This window comes from Meleagris gallopavo, chromosome 1 (assembly GCF_905368555.1).
Source record: "Meleagris gallopavo chromosome 1, MGAL_WU_HG_1.1, whole genome shotgun sequence".
Classification (NCBI taxonomy): Eukaryota; Metazoa; Chordata; class Aves; order Galliformes; family Phasianidae; genus Meleagris; species Meleagris gallopavo.
In genome coordinates this window covers 21,863,885-21,880,042 of record NC_139404.1, presented here as the reverse complement: position 1 = coordinate 21,880,042, position 16,158 = coordinate 21,863,885, and the positions used below count along the sequence as shown (strand labels likewise).

Sequence of the window (16,158 nt, the reverse complement as noted above, 5' to 3'; positions counted from 1 at the left end):
GTTTCCAAGACACATCCTCTGTTGCTTTGCCAGACATTTTTACTAGGACAAAGAGAAAGAATTTAGTGATTTGTACGAAATCTCTAGGTATCTGGCAGACAGACTGGGTCACTGCTAGCAGAATGTCCCAGGTGATGGATGGCTCCACACATGGCCTGAGGCCGAGTGCGCAATGAAACCAACGTGGCTGTCCGCAGGCAAGGCTCCCCAGGCCAACTCATCTTAGGCACACCAATCTATGAGCTGGTTTCACTGTGTGGGGATTTCTAAACAGAAATATGGGCTTAATAATAGTGGTAAATAGTGGTAGTTTCTGTGAATCCAGTGACCACAACATGCGGATCTGAACAGTCACATATTTGATACTGTACACTGCAACCAATGAAGGAAACATGATCAAATAGGCTTTAGATAGGAGGCTTAAAACCCCTTCTGTGGCTAGAGCCAAATTCCATTAGTAATTCTAGTTCATAGACCAAGGTTTATATTTAGGGCTCTATACACGCCTCAGGCAACAGTTACATCGCCTCTGGCATCAAAGCATTCAGATCTAGGGCAAAGTATTGCCTGAAATGTTTAAAATATCATGGACTGCTCCCTAAAATATCATTAGGTAAGTTAAAAGGCCTTATTGTGCTTATCTTTTTAACAGTGCATCTGGGCCATTTTTGTTATTTGTCATCCTGTTGCCACAATACTGTGGCATAATCCTGTGTTAAAGTTTTTCTTTTCCTCAACATTCAAGATGCTAATTTATCAAAGACTTCCCCCTCCCCTCAGCCCTTAAAGGAGATATAACATTATAGCAAAGCATCTGGAATGCCTCCAAGGCTCTTGTGGTCTGAATGGAGAAGCAAGGGGCAGAACTGTGTTTTAAATGGAATATGAGAAGAGATATATGGATACAGAAAGGAAACTATTTAGTTTGTGCCATGCTTTTGGCAAGTTAGGAATTGAACACAAGCCTTTTGATTCCCATGTTTTAGATCGAGATCATTGAATATGTTTGTGGGGTTGAATATGTGCTAGTGAGAGCAGGAAATGTATGAAGAGAAGTGAGGGCAGCAGCCCCAGGTGAGAGAAGAGATTGCTAAGAAAAAACAACTTCTTTTTCTCTCTATTTGGATACTGATTGAACCTTTGTAATGCTGGATTTTCATTTTCTCAGCTATTTGGGTGTGTCTCATTGGGTGTTCCATCCCAATCCAATTTCTACCAAATTCTACCCGATGGGTGACACTGGCTAGACGTAAATAAATGTCCTGGCTTTGATTCAGGCATGCTCTGGGGAGAGACTCTGATCAGTTAGGGGGTAATGCTTGAAAGCAGTGATATCATTTGGTCTCTGTTTCTCTTAAAATCTGACAGAAACAGCTGCACCAGGCTGCTCAGATCTCTGAGGAGCCAGGCATTCAACTGTGGTTACATCAGCCTTTCCAGCACCAGTGAGATGGATTTTGTAGCTGTGCTTTCATAGCTTGGTGTAAGACCAAACCACAACCATGAGTTATAGGACCAGCTATTCCTTATAGAGCCCATAATGTTGTTTGTGCCTTCTGTAGAATTTTCATGCACTGGCTACCATCTAATCTTGGATGCTGGCAGAGCAGATTCTTGCTCTGGGTATCAAGTGGGGGACAGTTTTACTGTTTCTCTGCAGGTGTCAGTGTTCTGTCTTGGGCTCTTCATGCCTGAGCTGCCTTTTCTCAGATCATTTCTGATAGCATGTGAGCCATGCATGGAGAAACTGTCACAATGTAGTGCTCTTCTGTGTCTACCTTTGGTTAGGTAAAGGGATTTTCCTAACATTTATTTGAGGTAGAAAAAGCCTTCTAAAATAGCCAACCATTTAGCTATGGTTTGCATGGGAGAAAAGTACCGTAAACTCATGAGCACTTATCTCTGTAGTAGAACGGGTCTCACCGCCTTAGGTTTTTCCAGAACTCCCTTTAATATGAGCCTGGTCATCAGTTTCTTTACCTCTGTCTTCTTCTGTGTAGCCAGCTTTACCTCTCTGCTGTTCTCGGCCACAACTATTGTCTGCCTGTTGAGTCAGTCCATTTAAAGCCTTCTTCCCACCTTCTTACTTTTGTTATTCATATGAACCTTAGCTCTGATAGGTCTTTGCTCAAGAAGTTGATATTAAGAAAAGTAATACCAGCCAAAGTAAATTTCAGCCTTAATGGCTCTATTCTGTCTTGTTCTCTGCCTTCCTTTCCACTGGAAATCATTTGCTTAGGATGCAGGAATTAAAATTGGAATGTTGTCATCCAAGTTTTCTACTCTTCAGAGTCTTTTTTTGCACCTAGAGATAATGATCTTGATTAAAAAACACACCCTCTGTCTCCAAATGCTCAGAACCGTCTTCAAATAAATCCATTCTAATCCTTTACCAGTACAAACGCTGAACAGATCAGAAAGAAGTAAACTGCACCAAATTACTGTTTAAATATTTAAAGGTATATATTGCAATGGGAAACATTTTCTCTCTGAAGTGTTCCCTTAAGTGTCACTCACATCAGCAAAAGAAGTACTTAGATTAGGAGGAATATTCCCTTGGTAACTTACGTTTTGTGATTTTCCTGAAAAGATGGAAAAATGCATTTTTAGTATGTTTTAGCATGTTAGTAGCTAAAAGGCTGATATGTAGTGTAGCTCTGGTGACATGTACAAAGTATTTAATTTCATTTTCAAAGTTCACATTTTCATTAGAAATCTCTACAGTTGATCAAGTCTTAATGCAAAGCCAATGACTTCTCAGTGACACTGCATATTGTGTGCATGGTAGATACAGTGCCCAGAACTCCTATCGTCATTAATATGGCCTATTTAAAAATAGACATAAATAAAGAGAATTAAAATGAGAATTTACTTCCTACTGTTGCTTGTATTTCATTCCTTATTATTTACATCATTTGTTTATGCTGCTAACACTGTTAAAAATACTCTGACATAAAAATAAGGAAATGCTAATTATAGAAGTACATGTGTTGCTCCTTGAGTGTAAAGAAATAGAGGTGTTTTGTTTTTTTCATCTGAAAGGCAAATGGTAGGTTTGGCTAAGCTACACGGGAGAACTGGGCCTTTGGCATTCCACAAAGATTAAATCCATGCACTTTCTATAATTACTTAAAATGTAATAGCTGCATACTCTCTCTGGACATATGACTTATGGTATATTTACAATTGCTGTAAGTATTGTGAGGCTTACATTGACAGATGTTATATATTTTATCATGCTTTTGGGGGAAGAATAACCTGACTACAGCTGCCTAAATAGTGTCCCATGGAAATTAAAAACTGCTTTATATGTTCATGTGCACCTCTGCTCCTTTCTCTGCAGTACAGCGCCCTCTACTTCCTGCCCCAAACCACTGAGCAGTATTGCCTTGTAATTCTACACAGCCAGAATGTCTGTACATCAGTAGTGAGTGAAATGATTTCTATATATAGCTTGTAAATCTGTTGGCAATGTTTGTAAAGCACACCAAGATTCTTTGGAAAGATAGGAGCAGCTATATGAAAGCAAGAGCATTACGATCATCACTGTGTAAAAAGCAATTTCTCTTTTTGGGGTGGCTGAAACTGGCATTGGGGGAATGGACACTCTTTAGAGATGCGGAGAAGAGCTTACACTGAGCAAAACCGTGGCAAGAATAGTTTGTGCTGACAGAGATAAGCAGGTTCATCACGCCTTTTCCTTTTTTTTTAATCAAAGGCTGGGGAATTTGTTAGTCTGAAAATGTTTTTATTTGCACCCAGATGAATTTTTTTCCCTGATGCTTTCCAGCAGTCAGATTCACCTCTTGAGTCCCCTTCCAAGATACATTCTTGCATGTTTCTTATCATCAGCACTATCAGAACCTATTCATTTATTTTCTGTGACATGTATTTCTATGACTGTTCTGTCTTCTGGATAAGCACAAGGCAACCCAACACTCCTGCCATCAAAATACATTAGATTAGGGGTTGCCCTGTGGCTTGGTGGTATGTGATGTTCTCCAGACTTCTGGTTGCCTTCCCAGCAGCTGATATTTCCACCTGCTGTTTTCAAAACGAATCTGAGCAGCAAGGCAGTCCACGTGCACACATTTTTGAGTGAAAGCTGATCATTGTTTGTGATGGGTCTGAGTTGTTAAGATACAATCAGGACCTGGAATCTGCCCTCCTATTGGCCTTAGGGTGTGCTGCCAGGGGTCAGCAGGAAAAATCTGTCACTGAATTAGGTTGTGGAGCCTGACTCCTGAGCAAACGTTGCTTTTGGTTCACAGACATCTTTGAATTCATCCCACATTTATTCTTTTCCCCAGCAGAGCTAAAGGGAAAGGTCTTTTTCTCTACATAGACTCCCTGTTTACAACAACACCAGTAGAGATGATGGACATCTGAATAATTTGGCATAGAGAAGATCAGCTGAAAAATTGTTCTTTTAAATACCTTCAAGTGCATACTTTATCCCATTTGCAATGCACTGTTAAATGTAGGTGATGACACATCCTTTTCAATAACAGTACGGTGTGCACACTTTTCAAAAGTAACACTGGTCTCTCAATAGAAAGGACTACAGCTTGTCCCATCAGTCTGCCAGTCTGGCAGTCCTGCTTGGATGCCAGGTGGCTGACCCTTTGTCTTTTCTGGCCATTTGACTCTGCATTCTACCTGGGCCTGTAGAAGCAGTGTACGGAAATTGAGATAGATAACTCTATATACATATATATAGGGGGAGGATGGAGAAAGGAATGTGAGGCAGGAGAGGGGGGTGGGAATAGGTGAGGGAAGGAGAGGCCAGGGAAAGGAGGCATGGAAGGCCAGAGCAGTGAGGAGATTGGGAATGGAGCCTGGGGGCCTGGAGGAGGGCTGTACGCCGGGGAAGGCACTAGGTAAGGAATAGGGGTGCAAAGGAGGTGGGGAAAGGCAAGAATGCACAATGGGAGGGAGCAGGAAAGCCCAGACGTGCTGTGACTGCATTGTTTTTAACGTGCTCTATGGCAATTGGACCCACTCCTGCAGCGTGGGCTGGCGTTTTGATACAAGCCAACGCATCTGTCTGACAGGCTGTCCTCAGGAGCTGTGACTGAAATAGCCAGTGTCCTGGGGACAGGCCACGTCCCACGCCTGAGGACAAGGTTGTACAACACTCACTGTGCTTTCCTATCTTTTGCCCTGTGCTCACCAGACTAGAAGTGAAGTTTAAGCTGTGGATTTTGCCTTGGTTGAGAATGCATACTGCCTGTCTGATGTTGCTCTCTTCCTTTTAACAGCTGGGCCAACAAGTTATGGAAACTTGTGAAAAGCAGAACAATTCCAAAGCCATTGCTTGAAATACAAAGATCACTAAAAAAGTAATGCCTCCTATTTATTTCGACAGAAACTACAACAGATACAGAGAGTACAATAATACTCTTTGACAGAGAAAACTCTCAGCTACAAAACTATTTTGCAATGTAGTCACCACCAGTAGCTTATGCATTTACTCCAGCAATGAGCAGAAGCCTGTATGCTGTTCTCATAAAAATCTGCACCAGCAAAGGTTACCTACTGTTTCACAGCAGTTGTGGTGGCGTCATTACTAGAAAAATGTTATCCACACTGTTTGTCTTCCATCGGCCTGAGAAGATGAAAGTCAGGAGGTGCCAAATCTAGACCATAAGATACGACAGCCCAGCCAAGATTAGCAATGTGCTCCACAGTCTTCAGATCACTATGGGGCCTGTCTTGTGATGCAAGAGAAAGGTTTTCTTCTCTGGCCTGAGTCTGGAAGTTTGAGCCGCAATGTAGCAGTCAGAGTTGATGGTTTCCTGGTATTCCAGAAAATCGAGAAGGATTGCCCTTTTCATATCCCAATAGACAATGCATATCACTTAACCCAATGAGGTCTGTGTCTTGAATATTCCTTTTCTTCAATGGGGAATTCACATATCACTACTCCATGGGCTGCTGTTTTGACTCTGGCTTGTAGTGATGACACCATGTCTCATCCAGGAACATGTCACCTTCAGGCTTGTAATGCTTCAGTAGATCCTGACAAACTTGGTGTTCTTTGTGTTCCTATGTGAGCATTTGTGGGTCCTACCTGGCACAAACTTTGCAGTATATCAACATTGCCACCACCATTTCCAACAGCACTGAAGCCGATATTTAGCTCCGTACACAATTCCAGGTCATAATCCACTGATTGCCTGGATCAAGACACTCTTCATTTCAGGTGTGACAGCTGAGCATGGATGTCCAGAACATGGCTTGTCTTTCATGTCACTGTCACCACTACTGAAATGCACCATCCACAGCCTCACTGTGTTCACATCCAATGTTTGGCCTCTATAAATGTTCACCAAGCGTCAATTTTTGTCAGTTGGTGTAATTTTGTCAGTGGGGGAATGGTTTCAAATTAAAGGATGGGAGATATAGATTAGATGTCAGGGGGGAGTTTTTTTACTGAGAGAGTGGTGAGGAACAGGCTCCTCACCTGGAGAGGCTGTGGATACCCTCTACCCTGCATGTTTAAGGCCAGGTTGGATGGGGCCTTGGGCAATCTGGTCAAGTATTTGATGTAGTGGTTAGCAACCCTGCCTGTGGTGGGGGCACTGGAATTTGATGATCCTTGAGATCCCTTCCAATTTTATGATTCTGTGATTCTGTGTTCGATTCATGAAAATCAAACTCACTCTCCCCATACTATTTCCAGTGGGGCAATATGAATCATAATTAAATTGAATAAACAATTTGGCTATACACCGCGCATCAATTCTAGTGCCCAATCCATACTAACCATAAAGAGGCAATACTGGACAAGAGCATAGTTCAAATTATTTTCAGTTACATTAAATACTGACTTTACCAACTAAAAATTAAAAAAAAAAATGTTCTATCATTTCATTATGTTAACATTTATCATTATATGCTGTCTTCCTTCCTTGTACCAAAACCAACTGTGTCTTTCTTTCTCCATTTCTCTGCTAGAGCACTGGTTTGCAGATATTGCTGGGCTGGGTGTTTCAAAAAACCTCACTTGCTCTATGTTAATAAAGAGAAAAATGACAGTGAGAAGTTTAAACTTTCATTCTGTGGTTCCTTATATTGGAATATACTTCTCTCTAAAAATAATGTCAGAATAATACAGTAGAATATGTGACAATATGCATATATATACATTGTTCCCAAATATTTATGTTTGTGTGTGAGAACATTATCATATACCTATATCGGAAAAATGTAGACATAGATAAATATATACAGATATTTAAATGCAGATATGAATGTGAGGGTGTTCTCCAGCTGCCATCTGTCACCTCTAGTGAGCCACGGCTGTTGACCAAAATGCCCACTAGAGGCCTTCATTTGCTAGTCTGTCCAGTCAACTGAAGCCAGAGCCACGAGGGCCCAGCAGCCCCAAACCCCAGTGAGATACCACAGCACGCAGCCCACTCCACTAACAACATCTGGGCAACAGCTGCAAAGGAATGACTTGATACCCACATCACTGGAGCAAGGTGAATTGACTGGCACTCCACTGAGCGATGTGCGGTGTGTGAGGCATGGGCTGCGATGTGCGGTGTGTGAGGCATGGGCTGCCACCTTCTCCAGCTGCCACCTCACCGCTGTGGCTGCCTCGCTGTGAAGGCAGTGCCACCAGAGTGCTGGCAAGGCTGTGGGGCCCCACTGGGCCCCAGTGAGCCTGTTCCACTCGCAGCCCTGCGGCAGCCTGGGATTATGTGGATTTTCACGGCTCTTCCCTCCTGTTGTTAGAGGCGAGGCCGGCGCAAGGCCGGCAGTGTTCTCCCCACCCCCTGCAAGCCCGCTGCTCTAAATAAGGCAATGGTCACTGTGTCAGTAATCCCCTCTTCCAAGGACCTGCAAACACCAGTGGAGGGACATTCTTTCTGTTCAGATGTCTGGCTGACGTCTGATGCTTAAAACGGAGCATGCTTTCATCCCTCCATGCATTGTCGCAAGCTCCCGGTGCTTACTCTTAAAAGGGTGCCTCAGCTACGCAGGGAAACAGTTGCTGACCAAACGGGACGTGGTGTGCTCGATCCAGCCCTTGTGAATGCCTGATCCTTCCAGTTCCGTACCAGCCTGACCCAACGGGACCATGTCTACCTTTGGCTACAGAAGAGAGCTTAGCAAATATGAGGACATTGATGAGGATGAGCTCCTCGCTTCTCTCACAGAAGAGGAGCTGAAGGAGCTGGAGCGGGAACTGGAGGACATCGAGCCCGACCGCAACCTCCCAGTAGGACAACGGCAAAAGAGTCTGACAGAGAAAACACCCACGGGGACTTTCAGCAGGGAAGCGCTGATGGCCTACTGGGAGCAGGAGACCAGAAAGCTCTTGGAAAAAGAGAGACTGGGCGCGTGTGAGAAGGTAAGGCAGCAGGCATTCTGTTCCTGGAACCATCAGAGCTTGTTCCTCCCTGGCGTGATCTTTCTGTCTCTTGCAGCATTTGTAAGGCTATTGTCAGCGATATGTTTATGTCTGCTAAAGCACTGCCTATAAGCTTGGAGAGTTCTTGCACCCTCCCTGGAAATACTTAAAATCTTAGCTGAGAGCAGAAGAACTTCCTGTAAAAAAGCATGGGTAGTGATTTAAAAAATGATAGGAACGCAATTTTAGGGGTCAGGTGAAAAATTTTTGCCAGCAAAAAATTATTAGACTGTGTTTAACTTTTGTCTAAAGCTTAATTGCTTTAAATATATATATGTTCATGTTGACTCCTGGAATATATGAAAATGAGGATTTTGAATATAATGCATGTCAGAAGTTGAGTGAGCGGCCGAGAGGCTCCATATTCGCTGGAAGGAAGCAGCATTGCAGCCAGCAGGATTGTCATGCCTTGGTGCTGCTGAGCATCCTTGGCCCCGAACTCTGCTGGCTGTGATGGTCGGAGGGTGGCTGTAAGGTATTCAAAAGTTGGCCTTCAGCAGGGAACTGGTCAAACACCTGTGTTCCCTACGGAACAACTCACTGCTTGCCAGGCAATTCGTTCCCCAAATAAAAATTGTCATAATGAAAGCTGATTCATGAGCTACAAAGTAACAGGACAGCTAGGACTTGGTTTTAGCAGGTGATGAGCACCCTCAGTCTAAGTTAATGGTCAAATTGGCATCCTCTAAGCCCTTGCAAAAACAGACTGTGAGCTGGGGCACATTCAGAAAGCAGTTTTCGTCTTCATAAAGGCTCTGTGTAATTTCCAAGCAAAGCAAGGATTTGGGGATGTGAGTAAGTTTTTTATTCGTAAGCACTGCTCCATACCAAATCCTGACTTACAAGGACATGTTTTCCTATGTTTAAATAATAAAAAAATAAAAAGATAAAAACCAAGAAGATAAAGAAAGCAAAACTGTACTTTTAACTTCAAACAGCCTTGATTCAGGAGTTCAGTTCATTTCCAAGGAAATAATTACAGTCAGTGCATTAGATAAAATACTTCCTTAGAGAAATATCACTTGGACCTCAATTAGCTTGCAATAATAATAATAGTCACGATTGCTTTCAATGTTTCTTTAAATTAAGTGTTCTTTCCTGCTAGTGAATGGTGCTGTAGTGATTTTGCAGGCAAGCACACAGAGCAGTAGCTGTCATCAGACCGTTAGTATCAGCTTGCAGACGTGGGCTTCGCTCCCTGTTTGTCAAGTCCCAGGAAGGCAATGGCAAGATTAATGCTTTTTTTTCAGCTGAGCCTGGAATTCGAAACCTGGACGGTTCCAAAAACTCTGTTCCATGTCGTATAAAGCTTTTCCATGTCTATATAGCATTAACAGTGTGTACTGGCTAAACTTTATAGCAATCAGAAAAGCCTTTATATTTTCAGATCTGAGAAATGTATTTCTAAATATGTTCATAAATAGGAAAATGTTCACATGCTGATGTAGAAGGCACAAATGCTCACTCTACTAAAGGCAATAAGAAACACCTTCTGAGTCTCTTGAAAGCAATCTTCTTGCCCTCAACTGTCTGAAAGTTAGACACCTTACTTAAGATAGCTCTTTGTGCCCTATCTATAGTTAGTGGTGAGACATCAGCCCCTCCAGAAGGCAAAATCCTGTAGATAACCATGTAGGGGGAATGCCTTGCCCTCCAGAGGTATTTCTCTCTCTGTATTGACTATCTCAGGCCTAACTTTTCATCGAGCTGCTACCAAGGAGTAAGATGAAGCCCTGCAGGCTGCCAGCAGCAGTCCTTTACTGAAATGCTGCCACAGTACCAGGGCATGCCTCCAGAGATCTGCAAAGAAAATAACTCAATTTCAAAATTATTTTTCAGATTGCTGTGAGACACAGCACCTCACAATGTACGCTATGGAAAAATAAACACCTTTACTCCTAGAAGCGCCATTCCAAAAATTCAAGTATTTCTTTTTTATCATTAATCTGGTGTCATCAGAATATACCAGCAGTCTTCTCAGAGGCACAAGCTTCTGCTCACATGTAGCTGTGCTGAAGGCTGCAGGTGTATGTGTCTGGGTAGATAAAAGCATACCATAAAAATGGCTTCCTGGATAACTGGTGTTTTCAGCTTTTAAAAGGCTGCATACATGCGCAGAAGCTGCAGATACAAATTTCAGTGTCATAATAAACCCAGCCCTGTTTCCATATACAGTGCAGTGCCTTCCTGCTCAGAATCTGCAGGCCAATGAGGCTGGACCCTGCAAGCCCTCCAAGCACTGAACTGTCAGGGACAGTGGATTGGAACAGTTTGATGTCTTGTTTCATTTGAGTCAAATTTATCTGAACGTTAACAAGTACTGTATGTTTTGCATGCATCTCAACACAGAAATCTGCTCAAGACTGTGAAACAATACCATGCAATCTGTCATCACTATTATTTTAATCTTTCTATGTTTTTAGAACTGGATAATTAAGCAAACTTAAAGCTGCCCGTGTTTTCTAGAAATAAGCTACCACATTAGTAACAATCATGTTTTCCAAAAACATAAAAGCCAGTCACTGTGTTCCCACAAGGTGTACCCATTCTGCCTTTAGTATTTTACAAAGACTAAAACATGGATGTTGATAAGGTGGTTTATGCAACCACTATTCGACCTCTAAAATTGTATGAGCATTTACCAATGTAAATAAAAAGGGTTACACTGTGGCTTGTCCAGTAGACTACAAAGCACATGAGCGATTTTTCTGGGCAGGAGGTTGAGGGCTGGTTATACCTTGAGGGCTCGGTCAGGGCCCAAAACCACACGGCCATGCTTCTGGAGCTCTCCATGAGCAGAGGGGGGCATTCCTGGGGCACAGGTCTTGCTGATCCTGCATGTGAAGTACTGTCCTCTGCAGCCAAAACTGCTGAGTGCCCCTGACAGAACTTTGAGAAGTGGATCCAAAACTGGTGTTTTGGTGCTCACAAAACACACTGAAATAACATTGGAGTTTAGAAAAGAAAGGATTGCTTGGGCAATGAGTTATGACATGTTGCAGTGTTAGAGCTGACCTGACAGCTATTTGGGAGCAATATCCGATCTCTTGGCAAACAGGAAGTGATCTGTGGTTTATTGAGATGATTACTTGTTAGCTGTGGGGATGTGCCTGAGTCTTTTCTTCACAAATAGCTTTGAAGTGTGTTCTGAATCTTTAATTCATCCAGACTACTTTCTGAGTAACTGCTGCAATTCTATATTATTTTGCACATCAATACACATGCAGACACATGCAGACACTATTTGTATTCTAAATCATGGTGTTCTTTAGCTTTTTGGCTAATAAATGAAAGGGAGACTGAGCGCTGATACAGCAATATTTATGAATCAGGAAATTTGTTGCTCACAGATCATATGCATTCTGAAATTGCAGTCTTGTGTTTCTGCTGGCAAGGACGGTTCCATAACAGCCCCTTGTAGACATGCCAAATCATAGACAGCATGAAGTTCTTCCATATCACAATATCTTGTATCAAGTTTTTTCTTGGGAGTAATCTTTGACATCGGGAAAGCTAAGCCAATTTACATTAAGCATATGTATTTTAAAGAAAATTAAAGAAATAATGATAATAATGTATTAGGTGCTGAAATAGTTTTTCTGCTCACTTAACTGGCTTTGTTTGTGGGGATTTATTTTTAGCTTTCAGCATTAACTTACGTAGTTTCAAGATAATCATTTTTGAAAAAAAAAAAAAAAAGGCAGTAGCTACATTACTGCAATCATTTTAACACCCACACCTACCTATTCCTGTTCAGAATTCAGAGCAAGAAGAAGACAATTCAGAAGACATTCAAGAAGAATGTTTCACAGAAAGCAATAGTGAAGTATCTGAGGAGGCATATACTGAAGAGGATGATGAAGAGGAAGAAGAAGAGGAGGAGGAAGAGGAAGATGAAGATGACAGTGATGACGAGGATGAGAAAAAGCAAAATTCTGCGGCTAGTGAAAGACCTGTGAATTGTGAGGATGGCAGGAGTTCTGACCACATCAGACACAAGAAGTGTAGCAATACGAAGAACAGTGAAAACTTGTCCAATGGCCATGATGACACTGAAAATCTGAGCTTTAAAAGCAGTGCCATCCACCCGTGTGGAAATCCAACAGTTATTGAGGATGCTCTGGAAAAAGTTCGGAGCAATGACCCTGAGACCACAGAGGTTAATCTAAATAACATTGAAAATATTACTTCACAGATGCTTATACATTTCTCCCAAGCCCTGAGGGACAACACTGTAGTTAAGTCATTCAGCTTGGCTAACACACATGCTGATGACAACGTCGCAATAGCCATTGCTGGTATGTTAAAAGTAAATCAACATATCACTAGTCTGAATATTGAGTCGAATTTTATCACAGGCAAAGGAGTACTGGCCATCATGAGAGCTCTGCAGCATAACAAGGTTCTAACGGAGTTACGGTTCCACAACCAAAGGCATATCATGGGCAGTCAGGTGGAAATGGACATAGTTAAACTGTTAAAAGAGAACACTACTCTGGTCAAACTGGGGTACCACTTTGACCTTGCTGGCCCAAGAATGAGCATGACAAGTATCCTGACAAGAAATATGGATAAACAAAGGCAAAAGCGCATGCAGGAGCAACGGCAACAAGAGTATGGTTGTGATGGAGCTATCAACCCAAAGACCAAAGTCTTGCAGAAAGGCACTCCTCGTTCCTCACCATACACGTCACCTAAGAGCTCACCTTGGTCCTCTCCAAAGCTCCCTAGGAAATCAGCACCAGCAAAAAGTCAGCCTCCAGCTCCCGCACTGCCTCCACCCCCACCTCCACCCCCACCCCCTCCTCCTCCCCCTCCCGTTATTCCAGACAAGAAAGCACCGACCAGGAACATAGCTGAGGTTATCAAACAGCAAGAACGTTCAAAAAAAGCTTTACAGAATGGACAGAAAAAGAAAAAAGGCAAAAAAAGCAAAAAACATGAGAACAGTATATTGAAAGAAATTAAAGATTCTCTAAAATCCGTCTCAGACAGAAAATCGGAAGAAGGTTCACAGCCCTCCACCCGACCCTCCACCCCACAAAGGTCCCTCCATGACAACCTTATGGAAGCAATTCGAGCCAGCAGCATAAAACAACTAAGGCGGGTAAGTAAGAGATCTTATTTCAGTAACTGGCTGTGGATTGAGCTGTAGAACAAGCTCAATAAATTTTAGAACAAAGAGATTTAATAAAAACACTCCTAGAAGTGTGAACATAAAATGCCTAGGAGGCTGTTTTCCTCTGATTGGGCTTTTCTCAGCTCACTGATTTCTATTTAATAGGGACTATGACAGAAAGTGGGTCACTTTCCTAGTTTCAGGCTTGTTACAGAACATGCATTAGCAGAAAGATCTTGGAAGAGGGCCAGCAATTCAGGAAGGAATTTTGAGATATAGAATGCACAACAAATGTAACAGGATTCCCTCATTCCCCGTTTTGTAGGTGGAGGTACCAGAAGCCCTTCGGTGAAAGCCTGGATGAAGGAAGAAGCAGAGCACTGCAGTGGCCAAGGGAAGGCTGTTGGGCTGTTCACCGGTGGTAAAATAGACTGTGTAGCAAGCTGCTTCTAAAGTGCTCTCTTAGATTCAAACAATTTATCTTTTCCTTTCAAAGAAATAAACCCACTAACTACTAAACAATGCTTTAAAGATACATTTAATCTGTAAATATGGAAATAATTTTTTATTTAATGAGATTTCTATTGGGAAATTGCTGCTTATTTAGATATTCTTTTCAATATCTGATTGCAAATGATTCTTCACAATGAAATGTAATAGTTTACCAATCTCTGGTTTCTTCCTCCTTTTTTTCTTTTTCTTTTTTTTTTTTCCATGAATTTACAATAAATGCAGTTTGAAGCTTATAAGCAGAAACGTAGTCCCGAGTTTTTGTGTGTGAAAACCTGCTGGAAGTTTGTGTCCAATTCATGAACATCAGGAACTTCTCTCAAAAGAACAGAAGATCTTTCTCAACAACATCCATGAAGCTTGTTTGGAGGATTGTACCTGAGCCTGGATTAGTGCAATTTCATTCTGACATAGAAAAGAATATGGTTCACAATGCTGCGTACAACTCAAATTAAGTGGTGGGCTGTGTCAGGCCACTGGCATTGTGTACCAGGTCCTAAATGTTGATTTAACAGAAAAGTAAGGGTGAGTGATCAATAGAGCTGCAGTTCGTGGTAACTTAGGGTTTAAACCTTCATGGATACTTTAAGGTTACAGCAAAATTGTTCAACTGAAATTCATTTTGTACAAGTGCAAACTGCTGTATCCAGGCAGAACTAAGCCCAGAGCAGAGATTCTATCAGGCAGAAACTTAAAGAGGAGACTAGCAGCCAGGTAGAAGAGGACTTTTATAAGATACCAGTTGAGCAATGAGCTGAGTGAATTGCCAGTATGATATGGTGGAAGCAGAGCGATTTAGGGATGCACAGCTGAAGGCATCTCATTGCAAGCAATTCTCTTCTTCATGTAGTCTTGCTCTGTCCAATTAAACACTGTTCTTGGGTGCTTCAGCTAATGTGAAGGCTGTGTTAACAAGAAGAAAACCAAGCAGTGGCCAAGATATTGAAGATCAAGAAAGCATACCTGTTTTTAAAAAACAAATGAATACTAATTAGTTTACTTACTGCAGCAATAAGTAACAGAATTAATATCTCTTCTACATGAAACCACACAGAAGAGATCATTTTTGGTTACCCAACATTGCAGTGATTCTCAAAAAATGAAAGTAAAATTTTATCTGGGAATATTCACCAGACAGATCTCCCCAGAAAGAAGGCAATGAAGTGTATCAGAGAAAGAATGCAGTAGTGAATTGCCAGAGAAGTCACAGCAAGGAAATAATGAAGATTTGTTCCCTAAATTTTAAATTTCTTTGCTTTGGTAGTCATTGAGTAGAACCAACCAAAAGCAACATACAACCAGCTGAAACAACATTATTTCTCTTCTCTCAGGGTCAAAACCTACTGTTACAGGAAATATGGCACTCACAAGTAGTCTTTAGGTGCCTTTATAATGGCATAGTCTCCCATAGCATAAAAACCAATCATCTGTGGTCAGTATCCCATGGCCAAACAGAAGCTGGAACTTGGGATCTTTTGAGGATGGAAACAATGCTAGAATGCAGTTATGGTTTAGAGAGGACTTGCAACCTTGGACAGCTTTGTGAAGGATGAGAAGCAGCAAAATGTTTAGTGAAATGACATAAGCAACTAAATAGTTGAAAAGGCAATGAAAGAAAGAAATCAGGGAAAGCGCAGTGGAGACTACTTGGAGGAAGGCAAGGAAATGGAAAAAAAAGACTTTATGGAAAGAGAGAAGAGTGAAAAGTGAGGAAAGTAATTGCACAGGAGGTTAAAACTGGTATCAAAAAGGAGGGTAATTCAGAGAAAAGGAATACTGAAAAGTGGCAGATGAGGAAAGAGATTAAAACCTAGAAAAAGTAAAAGAAGATAGAATTCAAGTTTCAGGTTAGCGACAGCCTGAGTTACTCCTTTATAGTTCATATATTTGGGAAGGGGAAGAGGAGTAAACACAGTCCAAGCTGCAGCCTGCAGTTGCTGACACCTTGTTCATCAGTCCTGTCTCCACCACTGCTCTGCTGATGGAGATTAATGTTTCACCTAAAAAGTAAAGTATCAGAAGCGCCAATCACTTGTGGTTATTTAAGCTCCTGAGGCACACTCCTTCCTGAAGTGTCAGTTCTGTGTCCTGGCCAAATTCTAAT

General features: G+C 41.9%; 1 protein-coding gene across 1 annotated transcript; it reads left to right on the top strand.

Moving 5' to 3' along the window:
- Positions 1-7,868: 7,868 nt before the first annotated feature.
- On the top strand, positions 7,869-14,300 carry LMOD2 (leiomodin 2). Its single transcript, XM_003201953.5, has 3 exons — positions 7,869-8,365; positions 12,183-13,532; positions 13,870-14,300. Exons 1-3 carry the CDS (start codon positions 8,093-8,095, stop codon positions 13,894-13,896), a joined length of 1,650 nt encoding a protein of 549 aa, XP_003202001.2. The 5' UTR covers positions 7,869-8,092; the 3' UTR covers positions 13,897-14,300.
- Positions 14,301-16,158: the final 1,858 nt, after the last annotated feature.

Bases quoted from the DNA above. Each gene is read 5' to 3' on its own strand.
- LMOD2 (XM_003201953.5), top strand. From the start codon at position 8,093: ATGTCTACCTTTGGCTACAGAAGAGAGCTTAGCAAATATGAGGACATT. The intron at 8,366-12,182 runs GTAAGGCAGCAG...ATTCCTGTTCAG, and splicing joins GACTGGGCGCGTGTGAGAAG to AATTCAGAGCAAGAAGAAGA. The intron at 13,533-13,869 runs GTAAGTAAGAGA...CCCGTTTTGTAG, and splicing joins GCATAAAACAACTAAGGCGG to GTGGAGGTACCAGAAGCCCT.